Source organism: Erpetoichthys calabaricus, chromosome 6, assembly GCF_900747795.2.
Source record: "Erpetoichthys calabaricus chromosome 6, fErpCal1.3, whole genome shotgun sequence".
NCBI lineage: Eukaryota > Metazoa > Chordata > Cladistia > Polypteriformes > Polypteridae > Erpetoichthys > Erpetoichthys calabaricus.
The window spans coordinates 40,934,349-40,954,155 of NC_041399.2; the positions used below are offsets into that span (position 1 = coordinate 40,934,349).

At 35.4% G+C, this 19,807-nt stretch overlaps 1 protein-coding gene across 6 annotated transcripts in view; it reads right to left on the reverse strand.

Moving 5' to 3' along the window:
- st18 (ST18 C2H2C-type zinc finger transcription factor) overlaps window positions 1-19,807 on the reverse strand; it is a 262,012-nt gene that overhangs the window by 40,365 nt on the left and 201,840 nt on the right. For all 6 annotated transcript variants that reach the window (XM_028803518.2, XM_051928741.1, XM_051928740.1 and 3 more), the window contains 4 exons: window positions 18,736-18,826; window positions 17,858-17,950; window positions 15,985-16,193; window positions 10,685-10,893 (listed from right to left, as the gene is read on the reverse strand). In XM_028803518.2, the coding sequence (XP_028659351.1) occupies window positions 10,685-10,893; window positions 15,985-16,193; window positions 17,858-17,950; window positions 18,736-18,826 (602 nt within the window). The remainder of the gene's footprint in view (window positions 1-10,684; window positions 10,894-15,984; window positions 16,194-17,857; window positions 17,951-18,735; window positions 18,827-19,807) is intronic.

Consider the following 19,807-nt stretch of genomic DNA (forward strand, 5'->3'; position numbering starts at 1 on the left):
GTCAGTTGACGTACTCTGTAATTCTAAAAATACAGTGTTAGATCTTCCTACATCAGGAGTGTCTCAGGCCTTAAAGAACTAAAGCACACTATTACTGAATATAAATGTCAGTGCTATTTAACTAAAGAAATGAAAGTAAACGAAGCTAGAAAAGTGAACATACTGAAGTATATTTCTACTACTCTGCATTTGTTCAAAGGGTCAGCCAAAATAAAACAGCTCCTTTTCAATAATATAGATAATAAAAAGCTTTTTCTTACCATGATCTAACTGTGTTGTACCATAATATTTTTAGTAAGAATATGGCAACACAAAGAACATCATATTGACAAAGTGCTAACAATGTGTTGATACTTCTAAATTATACAGAGTATAGCTTTAAAACAGAACATAATGAAGTTCTGTAAGCATTCACTCAGTTTTATTTAATACTAGGGTCTTTGCCATCTACTCGTTTCACTCGCCAACCCTCTGGGGCAGGCACTGGGTGCCCACTATCTCGTGGTTGAACCGTTTGAAGGGCATCGGGTCGGGGCACTCCTCCATTAAAGAATGTGATTGTATTTAAAGAGATGGTATATAGAAGAGTATGCGGGGTGCAGGATGAAGATGGTTTGGTTTTAAATTATTATAGATCGAAAAATCAGTTATTTGAGTGTTTCACTACAACTATTTATTTTAAATACCAATAAATAATAAAACGTAGTAAAAAATAAATAAGAAATTAAATTACATTAAAGACTAATCAAAAGCAATATTATGAATTACTTTATCCTCTAACTTACATTATATAAATGTTGCTTTTTGCATTTCTGTTTGCATATTGTTAGGGATATTTTTCTCTTTCTTATTTATTGGATGATTCTCTTTATTGTTGATTTTTATTATATGTAGCTCTTTTTTGTTCATTTTCTTTTTTTTCGACATTCACTATCAGCTCTTGCTGTTCTTCTTCTATCGAGATATAAAATTTGACGTTCTTGAATAGACAATTTGCTTTTCTGTCTTGCCAGTATAACCGACTATGTTGAAAGGCGAGTTACCACTGAGAGAGTCATGGAGTGGTACAGAGAGAGGATGTGCATAGTAGGAGTAATGATTGGGTGAGCGGTGTAGAGGGGAGTGGTCAAGGCTGAATATGCGAACATGACGGAAAACTTTATTAATATAATACAGAGATATGGTGGAGATAATTTTGACACATATTGCAGCCTTCAGTTTTTAGGGCAAATCTCTGCCATTTAGCACATGTAGACAATGCCATTTTGTCAGTTCTTCTTTGAAAAATTGCACAAGGTCCCTATTGTTGGCTGGATACCCCTTGAGAACAGCAGTTTTCAATACCTTTACATACCAAAGAAGCTAAAGAATGTTTATTCTGCAAGACATCTCCATGATGGGCACTGCTACATTAAACTTCATAAAATTTTGTAATGCTTTATTACAAAACAGTTCTCTGCATTTTCTTGTTACTGTATATGCAAATGCATAACTGCTGCAGAAAAACAGTTCTCCGAAAGAAGAAGAAACAAAAACGCCAAAGATTAGTTCTAAATATGTGTTTTCTTCTACAATATTATTAAGTCATTAATACATTGCTGTATTACTGTACCACCCTTATTAACTGGGCAGGTAAATATTAGTTTGTAGAACTTAAATGGCAATTTTTAATCATTGTTTATCAGAAGCCTGATATGGAATATCCATGAAAATATGTGTAATATAAGACAATTTCATTTGGCAAATCGTATTCTTTACTCCTGTAATGTTACTTAAGAAAACCAGTATGTATTAATGAAAAAAGAGTACTTTTACTTTACTAACATTCAAAAGTAATGAAACTTTCTAATGATTTACTTTATATAATATTTTGCATTTAGCCTAACACAGAGCATTAGCAGTAGCATGAATTTTAAAACTAAAGGAGGACAAACACACATCCAAAACAATAATGAAATTGAAAGACTTAACTAAATGGTGAGGACATAAGATGCAACTGATGCATCCATCCATTTTCTACACCCACGTAGTTCACTACCTGTGTTATAGAGAGCCACAGCCCAGCAACAGGCACAAAGAAAGAGCCAGTTAGAGAAAAGACACCATTCTACCATAGAACACACTTAGTCACACACCATACCTTAGCCTGAGACAATTTGGAGTCTCTAATTAAGCTACAGGCAGGTTTTTGAACCATGGAAGGAAAACAGAGTATCTACAGTATATAGACAGAGGACAACAATGCAGTAACACTGGATGAGTGCACAGTGCTTATGGCTGTTAGTGTGAAACAAATATGAGAAAATGGATAAATAAGCTGTACAGTTACATGCATCTTTGTAACCCGCATGCTTAAACACTTGTTGCATATATACTTCTATGATTACGTAACTCCTGATTGAATTAAAAAACATATTTAAGTAAAAAATACTTCCTTATATACAGTTCATTGTCTTCATTAGGAATTATTTTTCCTTGGTTCTCTGTATCATAATAAACCAAAATTGCTGAATCAGGTATTTGAAATAGTAAAATGTGTTTTAATTTGAATGTTTAAAACCTAAACACTCCTTGATATTAATAGAAATTAATATTTATTTATATCTATCTATTTCTATATATATACATATACATACACTCACGCACACACACACCGATCAGCCACAACATTAAAACCACCTGCCTAATATTGTGTAGGTCGCCCTCGTGCTGCTAAAACATCTCTGATCCAGCAAAGCATGGACTCCACAAGACCTCTGAAGGTGTCTTGCGGTATATGGCACCAAGACATTAGTAGCAGATCCTTCAAGCCCTGTAAGTATTGAGGTTGGGCATCCATGAATATGACTTATTTTTCTAGAACATCCCACAGATGCTCGATCAGATTGAGCTATGGGGAATCTGGAGGCCAAGTCAACACCATGATCTCTTTGTCATGTTCTTCAAACCATTTTTGAACAATTTTTGCAGTGTGGTAAGATGCATTATCCTGCTGAAAGAGGCCACTGATATCAGGGAATACCATTACTATGAAGGTGGTATATCAGGTCGGCAAAAATTTTTAGGTAGGTGATACGAGTCAAAATAACATCCACATAAATGCCAGGTCCCAAAGTTTCCAAGCAGAACATTGCCCAGAGTATCACACTGCCTCCACTGTCTTGACTTCTTCCAATAGTGCATCCAGCTGTTATCACTTCCCTAGGTAAACAATGCACCTGCACCTGGATGTTCACATGATCTAAAAGAAAATGTGCTTCCTCAAACCAGAACACCTTCTTCCAGTGCTTCATGGCCCTGTTATGACTCTCACATGCCCAATGTAAGGGCTTTTGGTAGTAGACAGGGGTCAGCAATGATACTAAGACCGGTCTATGGCTAAACAGCACGATATGTAGGAAGCTGCAATGCACTGTGTATCATCTTACACTTTTCTCTAATGGAAAGCATTAAGTGTTTCACTGTTGTGTGCTATAGTAGCTCATCTGTGTGTTGGGACCAGAAGAACTAGCATTCACTCCCCTTGAGCATCAATGAGCCTCAGACATCTGTGACCCGGTCACCAGTTCAGTTTTTTTCTACCATGGACCACTTTTGGTAGGTACTAACCACACCATACTGGGAACATCTAACAAGACCTGCCATTTTGGAGTTATCCAGCCATCACAACTTGGTCCTTGTTAGTCACTCAGATCCTTACACTTCCCCAAGTGTCCTGCTTCCAACACATTACCTTCAATAACTGGCTACTCACTTGTTGCCTAATATATCCCACCCATTGACAGGTGCCATTGTAACGAGATGATCAATGTTACTTACTTCATGGGTCAGTGGTTTTAATGTTGTGGCTAACTGGGGTATGTTGCTTGGGAATATACACACAAAATTCAAATATGTAAAACCTAAAGTGTCAGGCATAGAGTATACATAGATATAAGGACAAGAACTAAATGCTACTACTAGAGTTCTGAATCTAGATAAGTACAAAAAAATTGCACGTATTAACTAGCTCAACCAAAGGAAAATTCAGATTTCTCTTTAAGCTTCTTTAATTACAGTAACTTGCAAAGGCACATATTTCAGTACAACATTGCTACTCTAAGAGTCAAAATATTTCCTTGTGAGTTATCTTGAAATATATATTATCTTGTACTTTTGTACTGTAAGGACATTTTCTATATAAAATAGTGCTCATTCTTTTAATGTAATTAAAACTTAACCTAGATTTTTACACTAATTCATTCATTTATAGTTTGTATTATATTAAAATGTCAGTATTATATATTTATATTTAATGTTATTAAAAAGCATATATTTAAGTTACTTATTACTTAACAGTTTTTATACTAATAGCATGGTCTATGCGATCAGGTCACATCAACAAAATTACCACTATAATTAACTGAAAGACGCAAGACAAGAAGAACTTTAGCCAGCTCATAAGTATTGCCAAAGGACAACTGAATAAGCTTCAACAGAACCAGTTAAAGCCTCTTTAACTAGAGTTTCAAAAACTGGGGGATTCTGTTTACAGATTAAACATCCTTTATGTCACTGTTCAACTCTGCTCAGATGGTCCTAAAAATGTCAATCTTTTTTATTAACATTTTTTTTTGTTTAGATAATTACTTTGAAATGATTTTTAAGGCACTAGGCTATTAGAGAACTTCAGGCCCTCCTTTGTAATACTCTTTATTACTCTATAAGCAGCACAGATTGCTGACATTTTATTTGTTAGTGACAGCTGTCATCATGTTTTGTAGGACACACTTTGCTAAGTCGGCTGATACTAAAGTAGGGATCAGGTTTTGATTCAACTCAGAGCAACAGCTTTTAACTCAGCCTGACAAGAATATGTACTGGACCACAATGTGTAGTTATTGTGTGCACACAGTTAAATATCAAATCATTCACAAATCCCCTTCACAGACCGCAGTAGTATTGTCTTTAGACAGAACGTCACAAAGACTTCATGTGGTTCTTGGATTTTAATCAGCTTTTGTTATGCTTAAACAAACATACTTTATTAAGAAAAAATAAAATTCCCAACAATTGTTTATTTTTCAAATCGTGTATATTTATTTATTTTAAAAAAATGTCTCTTTGGTTTTTAGAAGTCACAGCCAGATAATTACAACCATTCAATCTAGATAAATTTACATTTAATAAAACTCTGTGGCCACATTGTCAAGCAGTGCTGTGTTGTGTTTCCCCAGGGTGAAATTTGGCTTTTTACAGAAGCTCTTTAAATAAATAAATACATAAACAGATCAATAAAAATATATACACATACACACACTAGGTTTGAACACAAACCAGACTGACTGTAAAGGAAGAAATTTAAAAAGAAATACAATTGCTGACTTTACAGTTACAGTCACAGTGAGGCTTTTTGCAGCTGGCATAAAGAAGCTCCCACACAATTCTGGCTGGCTGAAACTACTGAAAATTAATGTACCAGAGATATACGCAAAAATACTTACACCAAACCTTCCACCTAACAAACTAGTGGATAACTGCATTCTTCAGTTGTAGTAAAAACATTCAGAGTGCTATCTAAGTTATCTATGTTTTCATTGGCAGAATGAGACTAGTTATTTTCAGACAAATTGATGACATCGATGAAATTTACTCTACTCTGTGATAGGCTGTAGCTACTCTCAACATTAAATAGGTCAAAAATAGACTGATAGTTGGATTTATCAAGACACTTAATTAATGACACTCTACTGTTCCACACTCAGTTGTTTTTAATTATTTATTGAACAGATGTTAATATTCATAAGTTCCGTAAGAACATGCATTTAGGTACCTACAAAACCAATAGATGTTAAGAGGTTATTATCAATGACTGACATTTACATTAAATTATACTGAACAAATAAAGCTCACAGTTTTCCTTTTTTTCCCAGAATCATACTTTCTTGAATATGCTGCATACTGAAAAGTAGTTAAATTTATGGCTATGTTAGTCTATAATATTAAAAAGTTCATTATGCATTCCATTGTTCAGTCCATAAAGTTACAATCTTTTATCACTTCTTACACTCTAACAGAAATAATCAAAATTAGAGTGTTGTCTTTTATGTACTGTATGTACACTTATAAATGCTTACTTGCTTTTAAAGCAGATAAGCACTAAAATCATTTTATCAAGACAACGATCACAAATCTCCTAAATCTACATGCTTAATGGTTCATTTGTATTGGACTGAAAACAAACACTGAGTTTTCCTAAATTTTGTTTTTTTTTTGGTAAATTTTGTATCAAAATAAATTTATATTAAGAAAAAGAAGAAAACAGAATGGCAATTGAGAAGTGTCTTGTTAAAACAAAATAGAGTATTTATCAAGGTGCAAGGCTGTGCAAATTTTCATATGACTGACCTTAATGAGTTGAACATTAACAATTACTGCTTTGTGCTATGTACTGCTTGCCTTTCTCTGCATCAAAGAATTCTAACATGAGGCTCAAGAAATCAGATTTCAAAACAACACCAAGTCTGAATAAGTACTGTGTAGAGAGCAGTGTTATTTTCAGTAGCACAGAGTAAACCTTGTATCTGCATGGTGTAAGTAATGATGTCACCTGTAGGGGACACACACAGTTCATTAGCCCCTGTGCCATATGCACTTGTGCATTACTTCATGTACATAGTGCGCCCCCTGTTCTGAACAAATTATGCAGTAAAACACTTGTGTCTTTCGGTGGTTTGGTTAGAGATCATGTGCTGTGTGTACAAGACTTGCACAATTGTTTATCATTCTGCCAGTCAATGATAGGTGTGCAGGATTTTATTTTGTTTGTTAATAAAAGCTGATTCTTTTTAACACCACTGTCTCCAGCCTCATCTACCCAGTTTTATTATAATATATATAAATAGTGATTTATATTCAAATTGAATTGGAAGCCAAAGTAGAGGAGATGATTAATACTAATTACCAGCCCTTCTTAATTTGCATTTCCATAAAGAAAATTGTCTTTATTCCAAACTGATAAAGAATGTAGCATGTATTACAATGTATGCTAATTTAGCCAAAAGGCAAAGCTGTGCTTATTAACACCATTTATACTGTATAAGCTAATTTGTTTGAGGACAATTTTCACATGCTACAACACCATGTTTTTTATATGATTTAAATATTTAAAGAAAATGGGGGCTTTTACTTTTAATGAACCTCAGTTTCCTCCTCACACTTTATAAAATACCACCCTGTATTTTATTTAACTGGCCAGCTGCCCCACAATTCTGCATTGATTTTCCTATTTAAATGTGTAGTATAAAATAGCATATTACAGTGCTTTAAAAAGAAATTAGTCTTTTGTAAATGGCACAAAGCATTTTTAGGATGGCAGCTTTCCAAAACTAAACTTGCTTAAATGTGAGTCTGATTTTTAACATTTTTTTTTGTCTTATTAGAATTTTCATATTCATCCCACTTTTCACCCAGTACTATAACCTTTTGACAGTTAAATTGTTATTCTTTTGCTACTGTCAAAGCAACATTTGATAATAAAATCTATCGAAAATCTGCCACTCAAAAAGAAGGTTAAAGTTTTAAAATTGATGCATATTTGATGGAAAAGTAGGGGATTTTCAATTTGTGTGAATAAAAGAGCTCAGTTTATTAATCTGTCTGCTGATTGGTTTAATCCACTGAAATAGTTTTATAGGCCATCTGATGGAGATGGGCAGTAAAGACTGATCTGACACAGCTTATCCTGGATAATATCTTACTAACCAGAGTATCTTCTGCCATCTGCATCACAGCAGACAGACTTTCACGGAGGCATTATTTAAAGTTTTTTTTTTTCTCTCCACAATGAAAGTATTAACCATATGCATCAGATGCTCGAGATTGGAATGCTGAAAAGATTATAGCACTGAATCATTACATTTAGAGCTGGAATGTTTACCAAAAAGCTAGGCAAAGTAATAATCTGAATTTAGGGCACAGAAAATTGTTAAATATTTTTGCTGTAATTTAATTATAGATTTAAGGGGTCACACCATCCTTCTAAATTGAACTGATACATTTAAATTATTACAGAATACGTTCATAAGAACAAGCTTTGAAACAATTCATTTTTGTGTGCACCTAAAATATTACTAATGATTTACTCAGTAATAGAAGGACAAAAATAACTAAATCAGTTGTTCCAAATTTCTTTTGTCTTGACACTATAATCAGTGACTTAGTAGTATGTTTAATTGATTAAATTATGTACAATAACAGACAGTTCTAAGTGCATTCTTGAGAACTACAAAGAGACACATTTAGCGCTAAAGTAATAATACTGTAGATTTAATTTTCATAAAAACATGATTATATATCATTCACAACCATTGCCATCTAATACTTTGTTAGACTTTGTTATTGTATTATCGTTTTGTACTCTTGATGACTCAAAGGACAATACTCATCAATCTATTTTTCATATTTTATGACTGACATATTTATTCGTTTCAGCTACTTAACTGCTTTGAAGTATATTGTGTAGACACAGGTAACATGTACAACCTGATATAACCTTAAAATGTATCAATTTATTATACTTCAGACAATGATGAAGACACTAACTTGAGTCAACAGATTACCACTAAATTTTACTGAAAAGCAAGAATGCTTTATTGGATTTAAAAAAAAAAAAATCAAATTCAAAGAAAAATGAAATGTGTTTTTTTTACTGATGCTAAGAATTAAGTGGTGGTGGTGGTGGTAAGCATTGCTGCCTCATAGCTCTATAGTCCAACCTTCGAATCCTAGTCCAAGAAATGTCTGTGTGGAGATTGAACATTCTAACTTTGTCTGCATTTGCCTCTCTCCAGGATGTGCGTATTAAGTTAATTAGTAATTTTAAATTGTTGCAGTGGTAGTATCATGTAAAGTACTTGCAGTCCACCTTGGGCTCATTCCTGTATTGTTGTCTATGCTGCTGGTATTGGCTTTAGGCTCATTATACTGAAAAAGACTAAACTGGACCAAAAATGGATAGATGGTTGAATTATCTATGAATTTCATAATAAGCAAAACCAAATAGAGACACCACTGGATTTCTAACAACAATTAATTTGCTAATTGGAAGTATGATTAATGTAACATTCACTATATTTTAGTATTTTTAGAGTACTAAGATAATTTTTTGCCACTTTTGCAATTGCATTATCTGCAGTTTTGGTGGTCCTACTAGAAGCATATTTGTTCCAACTATTTCAGTAAGAATGAGATTTAATTTAAAAAAAAAAGAAAATCATGAATATTCTAGCTTGCTAATATTTAATATAAGCATCTATGTACAATGTGGGCCAAAGCTGGTAACTGAAGAACAGGGGAAGGGAAAATGGGTGAGACAAAATCAGAGACAGATGGATAAAGTAAATGAAGATTTGAAGAAAAAGAGACTGGCTGGGAAGAAGAAGATGCAGGACTGAGCTGTATGGGTTGATCAGGCAAATTGAATACACATAGAAGTCAGGCAAGATGACAAGGAAGAAGAAGATGATCCTTCTTGTTCAAGTATAAGAAATGAATGCTCTTTATCGATACAACTGACAAACTCTGGATGGCACTCTACACACCAGGCCAATTTACAGTTGCCTAATGCGCATGCCTTTGATATGCGAGTGGGAAATGTAAGCAACAAGGACAAAAGCTTACAAGGACACTGTGAGATTTGTACAAACTCCATAAGAACAATGAGTAGTCTTGGGTTCAAACTTAGTCTGCAAGAGCTGTGAGGTTGCAATAATAGCAAATGTGCAACTATGCAAAACCTTACATGTTATTTTTTTAATTGCTTTGATAATACCTAACATAAACAAAGACTGAAAGATATACCATTGTTAACAGATGGGCTTCTTACTGAAAATTTCAGTTATTGCTAACCAATCAAACCCCAATCTTAGGCATCTTGCTAATCATTCTAACAGCACGCTTTTGGACTATTCAAGCCCTGCAGTTTGCACAACATTCAATGCCCTGCCAACACGCCACAGGATTTCAGATTATTTTTTAATTTTCAGTCTAATTGCTTTTGTTTGATTAAATGTAAATTATTAAATTACTAAAAAATACAAAAAATGACAGGAGCTCTTGTGATGAACTCACTACTATATTAAATAAACAATACAAAAATGAGAGTTTATTGCCCAATAAACTAGGTTTACCTGCATTAAGGAATATCTATCAGGCATGCTGAACAGTTACTAATGCTTACAGGGGTCATGTGTCTTAGCTCAAAATCATTGACACAGATTGACTGTAAACACATAGTTTGCAAGCTCCAGAAGACACAGCTTCAAGAGAATATTTTTTAAATTACATTGCCCAATAAACTAGGTTTACCTGCATTAAGGAATATCTATCAGGCATGCTGAACAGTTACTAATGCTTACAGGGGTCATGTGTCTTAGCTCAAAATCATTGACACAGATTGACTGTAAACACATAGTTTGCAAGCTCCAGAAGACACAGCTTCAAGAGAGTATTTTTTAAATTACAGAAATATAAATTAATGACCTCTTGCCTGTAACTGATCAGTTGTGAGCTGCAAATTTAGCACAAGCTGTGTTTCTTTTATTTGCTTATGGGCAAACATCCTACTTAAGTCATTACTTTTGCTAATAGCAAAGCCTTGTCTGCTCAATGCTGCATGGCTCAGGAAGCACAATAGTGGCATTACCTTTGAGGACGGAGTCTGTGGCCCAGTAGGACTTTTGTCAGTGTTCACTCTGTATCGGGTAGACAAGTTGAGAATGGCAGCAGTGGTGACTGAGTGGGTATCTTCAGCCTCTTGGTTGTAGCTGTATTTACTAGAGTGACTTGGGCTTTGTCCCCTGGGGCTTTGAAGTCGGCTGTTGGGTGTCAGTGAACTGGAAAACTGTGATGGTGCTGAGAAGGCAAATAAAGAATGTCAGTTAGACAGAAAATTGAAAAATGTGAAAAAGATCTGCAAAAACTCAAGATGTTAAAATGGGATGTAAATTCATTCCTGGAAATCACAAAGACATCATTTTGTAAAGGAAAATTAAACAATCATTTATGATTCTATGATAACAAAGACAAATTACTGACAATCATAAAAAAATAATCTTTTGAGAGAAAACTACATTGTGTAAGAGGATATCTTTAAGGTGGATGGATAATGATTATATCTTTCTATTCTGTACAGTATATCCACTCATCTTCTAGCTCACTTATCCAGTTCAAGATCGCAGTGAGCCAGTCCTTTTCTCAACAGCAGTGGGCACTAAGCAGGACCTAACCCTGGATGAGGCACCTGCCCACTAAAGGGCACACTCACACTTATGTCCACATTTACTCATACTGGGACAGCTCAGTGTCACCAGGTAACCAAACATGTATGGTTTTAGTATGTGGAAGGAAAAATACTCATAAAAAATCCTGCACAGTCACAAGGGAATGTGGAAACTCCACACGGGCAGTGCCAGAGCTTGAACAAAAGTACTAAATAGAATGGCATGGTTGGCCATTGGTAGGCACTGCTTTACTGGTCTAGAATCCTTGGTTTAAATCCTAACCTAGTCATTTCTGTGTAATGTCTGTATTACTCTTGTGTTGGGATATGTTTTCCCCAGGCACCTTGATTTCATTTAACATCACAGAACTGTGTGCATGAGCATAGTTTGTGAAAAGTGGCGTTACATCCAAGTTTGGTTTCTGCAGTACAGATGATACTGTTGGGATACTGGCTTCTTGGACCAGGCATATACAGCATGTATTTAAAAAAAAAAAGCTAATTATTCTAATAAATATTAAAATAAAAGTGCACTGTCCTGCATATGCAATAAGTGCCTCAGTAATGCGTAGAGAAAGTACCATATACACAAAGGCCATGAAAAATACAAAGTTTTAAAATGACATTCAGAATTAGCATCAAAATAAAGTTTCCATAACTTACATTGTAAGTCTTGGATATTGGCCTAATCAGCTAAAAAAGGAAGGAAAGTCAGGAATATAATTGGATAACCTTTAATAGTAAAGGTGAAGTATTTCAGAGCAAGTCCCAATTGCTGTGATACAGCACTGATAACCACTGTGAGAAATGTTGTTATGATTCTTAAATGATTATTAAATAATTTTATAATTGTTCTTTAACGATGAAAGTTAGGCTGTTCTTTAGAATCTTTTTCTATGGTGATATTTTAAGTTGGCAACACAATCCGATTATACCCCAAAAATGAGAATAATAAGGTTGAATGTGGAATTTCCTATTAAAGACTTATCTAGGGTACTCTACAGTATATACAGAACATTGAAAGGGTATCCCAGCTGGCAAAGGGTTCCCTGGAGAATTGGTATCACCAGAGAGAGATGCCCTGTACAAGCCAGTGTGGAAGCACAAGGACTGCTAGGTGGTGGTGTGCCTTGATTGTGCATGCTAAATGCACTGGCAACAACATAAAAAGAGAAATACATTTGTCTTGCGTGAAAGCAAACTATGTTCCCCAATATTCTAGGTAGTTCAAATTAGAGGTTGCAGGATCTCCCGTCACTAGCTGGGGAAACTGCAAAGACTCATCATTTAAGAATAAGCCTGATAGTGGCCACTATTCTATAACCCACCACTAGAGCAATAGAATACTGTGAATATCAAGGAGTGCCTGGGAAAGTTAGCCCTTAAAAAGCAATAGAAGGTTGAAGGGTGCTAGGGCTCCATATACAAGGTAGACTGAGGTGTAGTTTAATGTCCCTTTAGCCAAAGTAGGGCTCCTGCTTGACTCAGATAGAGTTTAAAGTCATCTCACAACCAGAAGTAATCTGAGTCTTAGAAGTAAAGTTTGGGGTGAAAGCTAAGCTAACAAAGGGGAAGAGGCCAGACCATACACGGACAGGCAAAAAGATGGTGGGAGATAGGGAGAGAGATAGACAAGATAAAATACAAGATAAAAGATAAGGTCTTTTGGTATTTCAACAGTATATAAGTGGACCAGCCATCTCACTTGATAGGCGGGGTTTAAATAAGATAACCCCCTACAGACTGCAACAATGTCATCTTGCTGTTTCTTAATATCTTGTTTGGATTGATTTTCTTGATTAATAAAGGCAAAACTATGAGTCACTTTGGCATCAGTCTGGGTGTGGACAGCTGATGCAATACTCTCCACTTATCATAATGTACAGGGGTGGGTAAAAGTAGGTTTACAGTTGTTCACATACAACTGTAAACCTACTTTTGCCTATATATATATATATATATATGGGTGGATGCCCTGATTATGAAAGGACCGAGGGAGAGAGTACTTCCAGGACAGATTCTCCCCCTGACTGACTGAGGGCAGCCCCCTTGGTTTCCAGCAGGGCCATGGGTCATGAACATGGGAGCGCAACACTGCTGGGTCCCATGACCACCACCAGGGGTGCATGAACGTTTTCAGGACCCTATTTGGCCACACCCGGAAATCTGGCAGGAAGAAGCTCTTTGGGCACCTGGAGTTCTTCTGGGTGCCCTATAAAAAAGGGCCAGTCACCAGAAGTCAACGGCCAGAGTCAGGAGGAAGAGTACAAAGCCTGAGGAGAAGTGGATGTGGAGCCTTGTGTGTTGGTGATTTGTACACTGTATAAATAAACCGTGTGCTGGGTGCTAAACTTGTCTCCTGCATGTCTGTGTCGGGGTTAGGGTGGCTGTACACCCCCCCGGCTTCACTATATATATATATATATATATATATATATATATATATATATATATATATATATATATATAATTTTCATTTGGATCTTGATCTTTGTTTGTCTGCGAATTCACTGCCTTTTGTGGTGTTCCTGCTGTGTTCAGTAGAGAGCAGTAGTGATGGAGGAGGAGAGGAAGTGAGGGGGAGGATTGTTGGATGAGGTTGGAGTGTGGTGATTAAAGAGGATTGAACTAAAGGAGACTACGTGCTGTTTGTACTGGCTGAATACCCAACACCTTGGTTGTTACTTTTGTTTACAAACACTGTCGATACCACTCTTTGTGTTTAGATCTGGCGTCGACACCGTGCTTTGTGTTTAGATCTGGCGTCGACACCTGCTTCGTTGTCGAGACTGTGGTTTTTTGTGTTTCTATCGACCGTCGTTGGCAGCACTTCGTCCAAATCGAATGTTCACCCACTTCTTGGAGTCGGCAGTCAGAGTATATAAGTCGGACACACTTCTGTGATTTTCCATCAGTCGGCGTTTGGAGTTCAAGAAAGAAGCATTGGTTCTTCCTTACTCTTTGAATTGCCACAAAGCAACCTGCGAGATTGGAGAAAGGTTGAGAAGAGATCATGAGAGGAAATGACAGCGTCATGAAAACGAGACGGACTGTGAATGGAGAGAAGCAGAAATGCTCCTCCACCACCACATAATTACTATTCGGACAGTGATTCCGAGTAGGCCGTACCTATCGAATCAATGTCCAAGGGTTTTGTTTTGTAATTTTGTTTCCCTTATAAAAAAATCATAATGCTGTGCGACGAAGGGCCCAGTTCACGACTGGCAGCCGCGTTTAAACAGGGAGCCCTTCACAGACAACTTTAACATGCGCAACGTAGTTGGGCGCACATGGCTAGTATATTTATATATGGCTAGTATTTTATATATATATACTGTATATACACACACACACATACACACACAGGTGTAATACTGTTATAACAAAACTCATGGGACAATAAAAATATTTGATTATAACGAAAATTTTGTTATAACAAATATGGGGAAAATACACATACCATTGTGACCGGCAGCGGCGCAAGGACAGCTCTGTAGCTGCTCTGCTGTGTCAAACACTAAACCAAGGGCAAAGTAATTGATTGTTCTCTGCTGTATCAGACTTACTGCATAACGTGCTTCTTGCACAATGCTTATAACATTTAACATCAGGCTTTGAAATGCTCTTCCTTGCACTCTCTTGATTCCGAGCCACTGGTGTTCTTCTAATCTGAAAATGGGAGTTAAAACAGGACAACTGCCTGTGTCGCAGCTCCTAGAAGCTCCTACTTTGAATGAAGTCTTGAGGCTATACCTGTCTTCTCTATACAGTAATAAAAAATGCGTATTTTCCTTGTATATCTGGACTCACCTTCTTGTCTCTCGAAAAAACTCTGTGACCCAAACTTGACAATACTAGTATAAAAAAAACACGCTTCTTAAACTGCAAAAAATATTTTATTTGAAAATGAGATGTTAGACAAGTATGAAAATACAGAATGAAAAATGATACAGAATGATATGTTAGATGTAACTAATTTTTAATAGAAATACAGGTATGAATGAAAACAAGAAGTTAAATGAAGATGAAAGCGCGATTCCGAATGGTTTGGCCACGTGATTTTTCTTCATTTCAGAATCAACTTTTTCTGATTGTTAATTTTTCATTTTGTGCAAACTGAAACCGTTTCTCTCTTTTTTTGTTAATCTCAAAGAAACTCTAAGAAGTGTTATGAAACTCGAACAGTACAGTATTCACACAACACAACTACCCATGCAGTGGCTAGGTGGAGTGCTGACTCTGAATTCCACTATACCAATATGATGTTGTGCCTATATTAAGGCTGAGATTGCCCGAGACTGGAAATTTCGCAACAGACTGTCTCTCTCTTTGTGACAGCCTGTTGCACATTTCCTGAGAATCGGTGTATTTAGTGTAGGTGGGCATTAAGTATTTTTTGAATTGCATTATTAATTTTTATGCCGATTTTTGGTTGAAATTTACACTTTGTAAAAACAGAATTTGTTTAACATGATGTTGTATGAACGCTTGTTCAGGCCCACAAAAACTATTCATTATTCTGAAAATTTCATTACTTCAGTATTCACTATACGGGATTTGACCTATATACTATAAATGAAAATATGTGTGTGTGTCTGAAGGATTGCTTATATGCAAGCAGGAAAGCATTACATCTTTTAAAACACTCCAGTCTAAGACCATATACAGTATCTAATGTATATTTTACCTTAAGTAAATAAAGGTCTTGTAAAGTGCTGTCTTACCTTCAGAAAAGTGTGCATTTTCCTGATCTTGTGACACTGGGTCACTAGTGCGCTTGCCAAACACCTGTGCATCAAAACTTGCATAATCAAACCGGACCTTGGCATATTTATCCAGATCCTTGGCCAATGTGACTTGAAGAGCAGTGACTGGTTGGGCAAACCTGTACTTATAGCTAGGTATTTCAAACTGCTTCACTAAGCTTGATGGCCTGTAAAGGAAAAAAAAAAACCAATTAATATATATATATATATATATATCATAAATTATATAGTATATAACAGATAGATGTATAGTATGGGGCCTGGTGATCAGTTTTAATGGCAAAAATATTTAATGGTGACCTACAGTATAGTAAAAGCAGTTAATATTGTTGAGATGTGCCAAGCAAGGCATATTGCATGCACTGTTTACTGATTAGGAAAATATCTGGGGGTGGTCCAAACAATTTGTAATATTATGATTTATGTGTTTATATATATATATATATATATATATATTTATTTATTTATGTTTATGATATAAAAGTTTTTAAAAAGCCTTCTAAAACTCCATCTGGAATGGATGCCTTATGGAGCCTACTTGATTTAAAATCCTCCTTACACCATGAACAAAAACAGAGAAATGTGAACCATGCAGTGCTGCTGGCTCTGAGAATTACTGTATTACTGAAATAAAATTAAGCACAGAAAGTGTTAAGTTCATCCAGGGGAGAAAATGTGCATTTGACTGGATTAATCTATAGTTTTCAATCCATAAACACGTTGATACCTTTCCAAACTGATATCTCCAGATTGAGAGAGGCTAAGATGATTGGGGAATCTAGATCGTAAGACCTCTAAGCACCTCAGAGAAAACATTCCAATCACAACCAAGAACAAACCAGAGAGAGCCCGAGAATTCAACAGAAAGTAGTAAAGACTTGGGTAGAGAGAAGTCTGCTCTGTTGGCAACATAACCCATACCAACACAATGTGACATAATGAGGTTGAAGGTGGAATTTTCTTTTAAAAATCTAATTTGCTAAATTAAAGTTTACAAAAAGACCTAAAAGGAATAGGACAAACTCAGTTGCATACAAATTCAACATTCAAGAAAATGAATCATATGTATGCGTGTTTTACATGAGATTTTATATGTAATGGAAAGTAATCAAAAGTTCTACCAGCATGTTATGTTATTAACAGTAAAGATGCAGAATTCAATGACATTACGCACAACGTAATAGGTAATTAGATCTCAGATACATTTACTGAGCCAATTGTCGATTATTTTTGGCAAATAGCACATAAGTGACTTGCAGTTTCCAGCTCATATTGATTGGATAATGTATATTTCTTGTTCTGTAACCTGAAACATTACAAAAACTAAAAGCATTTTTAACCTTGGGTGTTGAGAAATAAATACATAAAAACTCTTACGTTTTTAGTTACTACACTACAAAATATGCAAAATATTTGACACTTGAAGTAGTAAAACTTAATATACGGTTCCAAAAATTCTAAAATGTAAAATTAATCCAAATCTAGCAGTTGGCAAGACAACTATTAACATAAATTATTACTGTGAACAAAACACAAAGATTTAGCAATTTAGATGAAACTTAAAAATAATTTGAAGCATACATTGTTAAATGGCACAAGCAGAGGTAAATATATTTAGGAGACAGATCAATTCAAGTGAAACGTCTGATATCTAGCATGGAAATGTGAAATACGGTGCACATACAGTACATCTCCTCTTTGAAAATGTTTTTGGTGTAATAATTATTCTGATGGGAATAGGATGAATTTTAAGGATTAGCAGAAAAAGTAAAAAGCTAAACAACATGTTGAATATTTGTGTATACACAGACTCTACTAAAAGATTTCATACCTGGAGCTTCTGTCTGCATTTAGAATACTTTTTGGACTATCCTCTTGTGGTTTGGTCATTTTTCCAGCAGCAGCAATAGGACAGCCAGAAAGACTGAAAAATATTGCACCAAAAGTTTCAGTAGAATTCAAAAACAGCTAGTATAATTTGAAAAGAAAGCAGAGATAAAACACATTGTTCCTAAAATGTTTAGCAACAATAAAATAAACTGAAGTTCGCAAAATAAAATTTTCCAGCAAAATCAGGTTTCAGGTAGGTACCGTCCCTCCCTGACACTAAGAACTGAGGCTAATTCTGAGTCTCCAATTAACGCAACATCTGTAGACTGTGAGAGTTAAACTGGAGTACCCAAAGAAAGAAACACAGAAACATGGAGAACATGGAAACTCCTTGGAAAGAGTGTGAATGCTGAGATCTGAACTCAGGCCTGTAAAGTTATGAGGCAGCAGCAGTAAACGCTGCACCACCCCATGGGTGGACATACAGCGCTTTTGTAGTGACAGACACTTACATGAATGTTAATCTACAGCAGTGCAAGACATTTTTCATTCAGAGAGCCAATTGCAAGTAAGTGGGCTGGGCTGATGGCAGGCCAACTAACAACCTTGTCAAAACCAGTAACTGTACAAAGAAAATGGTGTTACCCACTTTCATTTGGTATTTACCCAATTAGTTCCTTGTCATGACAAGCTTCCTGTCAAGGTATGATGCAGCTGATGGTTGATTATGTAAAGTTTTTTTTTTCTACAGCTTACATACTACTCATACACTTTTCCATTTTATTTCATGGTCTTATTTTAACATTCTATAGTTATTACTATGTATTATGTATAGGTGTGAAGAGATAAAAACAGAACAAAGAGATTAGCTGAACTTACCTCCTATGGGTACTACGGTTGCTGTTGACATGTCCTCGTCCCGTACATCCTGGCGTTGGGCACTTAAGTACATTTTCATGCATTGCAAGTACTGAAAAGACATTTACAAATTTCATTACCAGAGGAAAATTATGCAGATGAAATATAGGTTTAATAAAATATAATGTTTTAATAGATTCAGTAATGTATAAATGTAAGGAAATCAAAAACATCAAAACATCACACACATATACAGTATATATATATATATATATATATATATATATATATATATATATATATATATATATATATATATATATATATATACTGTATTTACTGGAAAACCACGTGGCATTGTTTAAGATCTTGACTACTGTACAACCACTATTTCTCTTTAATTACTTTTTTATTATGGTTCATAGCTTGTGCTTTCAGTGGTCTTTGAATAGCGGTGTCACTCTGTCTATGTCTTCTTTGGCTATTCCATATATCCTCCGTTGCCCTGCATCCTTTTGTCTTCTTCTTTTTTTTTTTTTGATTTCTTAACTTTATTGTGTCACTGTCCCTATCAGGCTGATGAATGCAATTAAGGAAGAATTATACTTTGAACTTCAGCTCCATGGCACACACAAAATTACAATTTTCAAGCGAAGACAATGAAGTATATACTTTGTCCAGTGGATCTACATTCAGTGTTTTGCACGTGGAGGTAATGTAAACATTGTGTGGGATTAGTGAAAATGGTCAAAACTTTTGGGACTCTAGAAGTCAACATAACAAGTGCTTGTTATCGGTCAACAACATGGGAGTGGGTTGTTAAAAACGTGTAGTGGAACTTTTGTTGTCAGACAATTGTAGAATTATGCTGCATTCCATTTAAAGTGGGAAGTCAGAATTTCCTATTGGAATTTCCAACTGGAACGCCCCCTTAAGTCGGATTTCCAGCTCGGAAATTCTGAGTTTGTCCAACTTCAGATCATGATCTTCTTCTTCTTTTGGCTGCTCTCATTAGGGGTTGCCACAGCGGATCATCTTGTTCCATATCTTCCTGTCCAAAACTGCTGTAGTATATTATACTGTTTATTAGCAC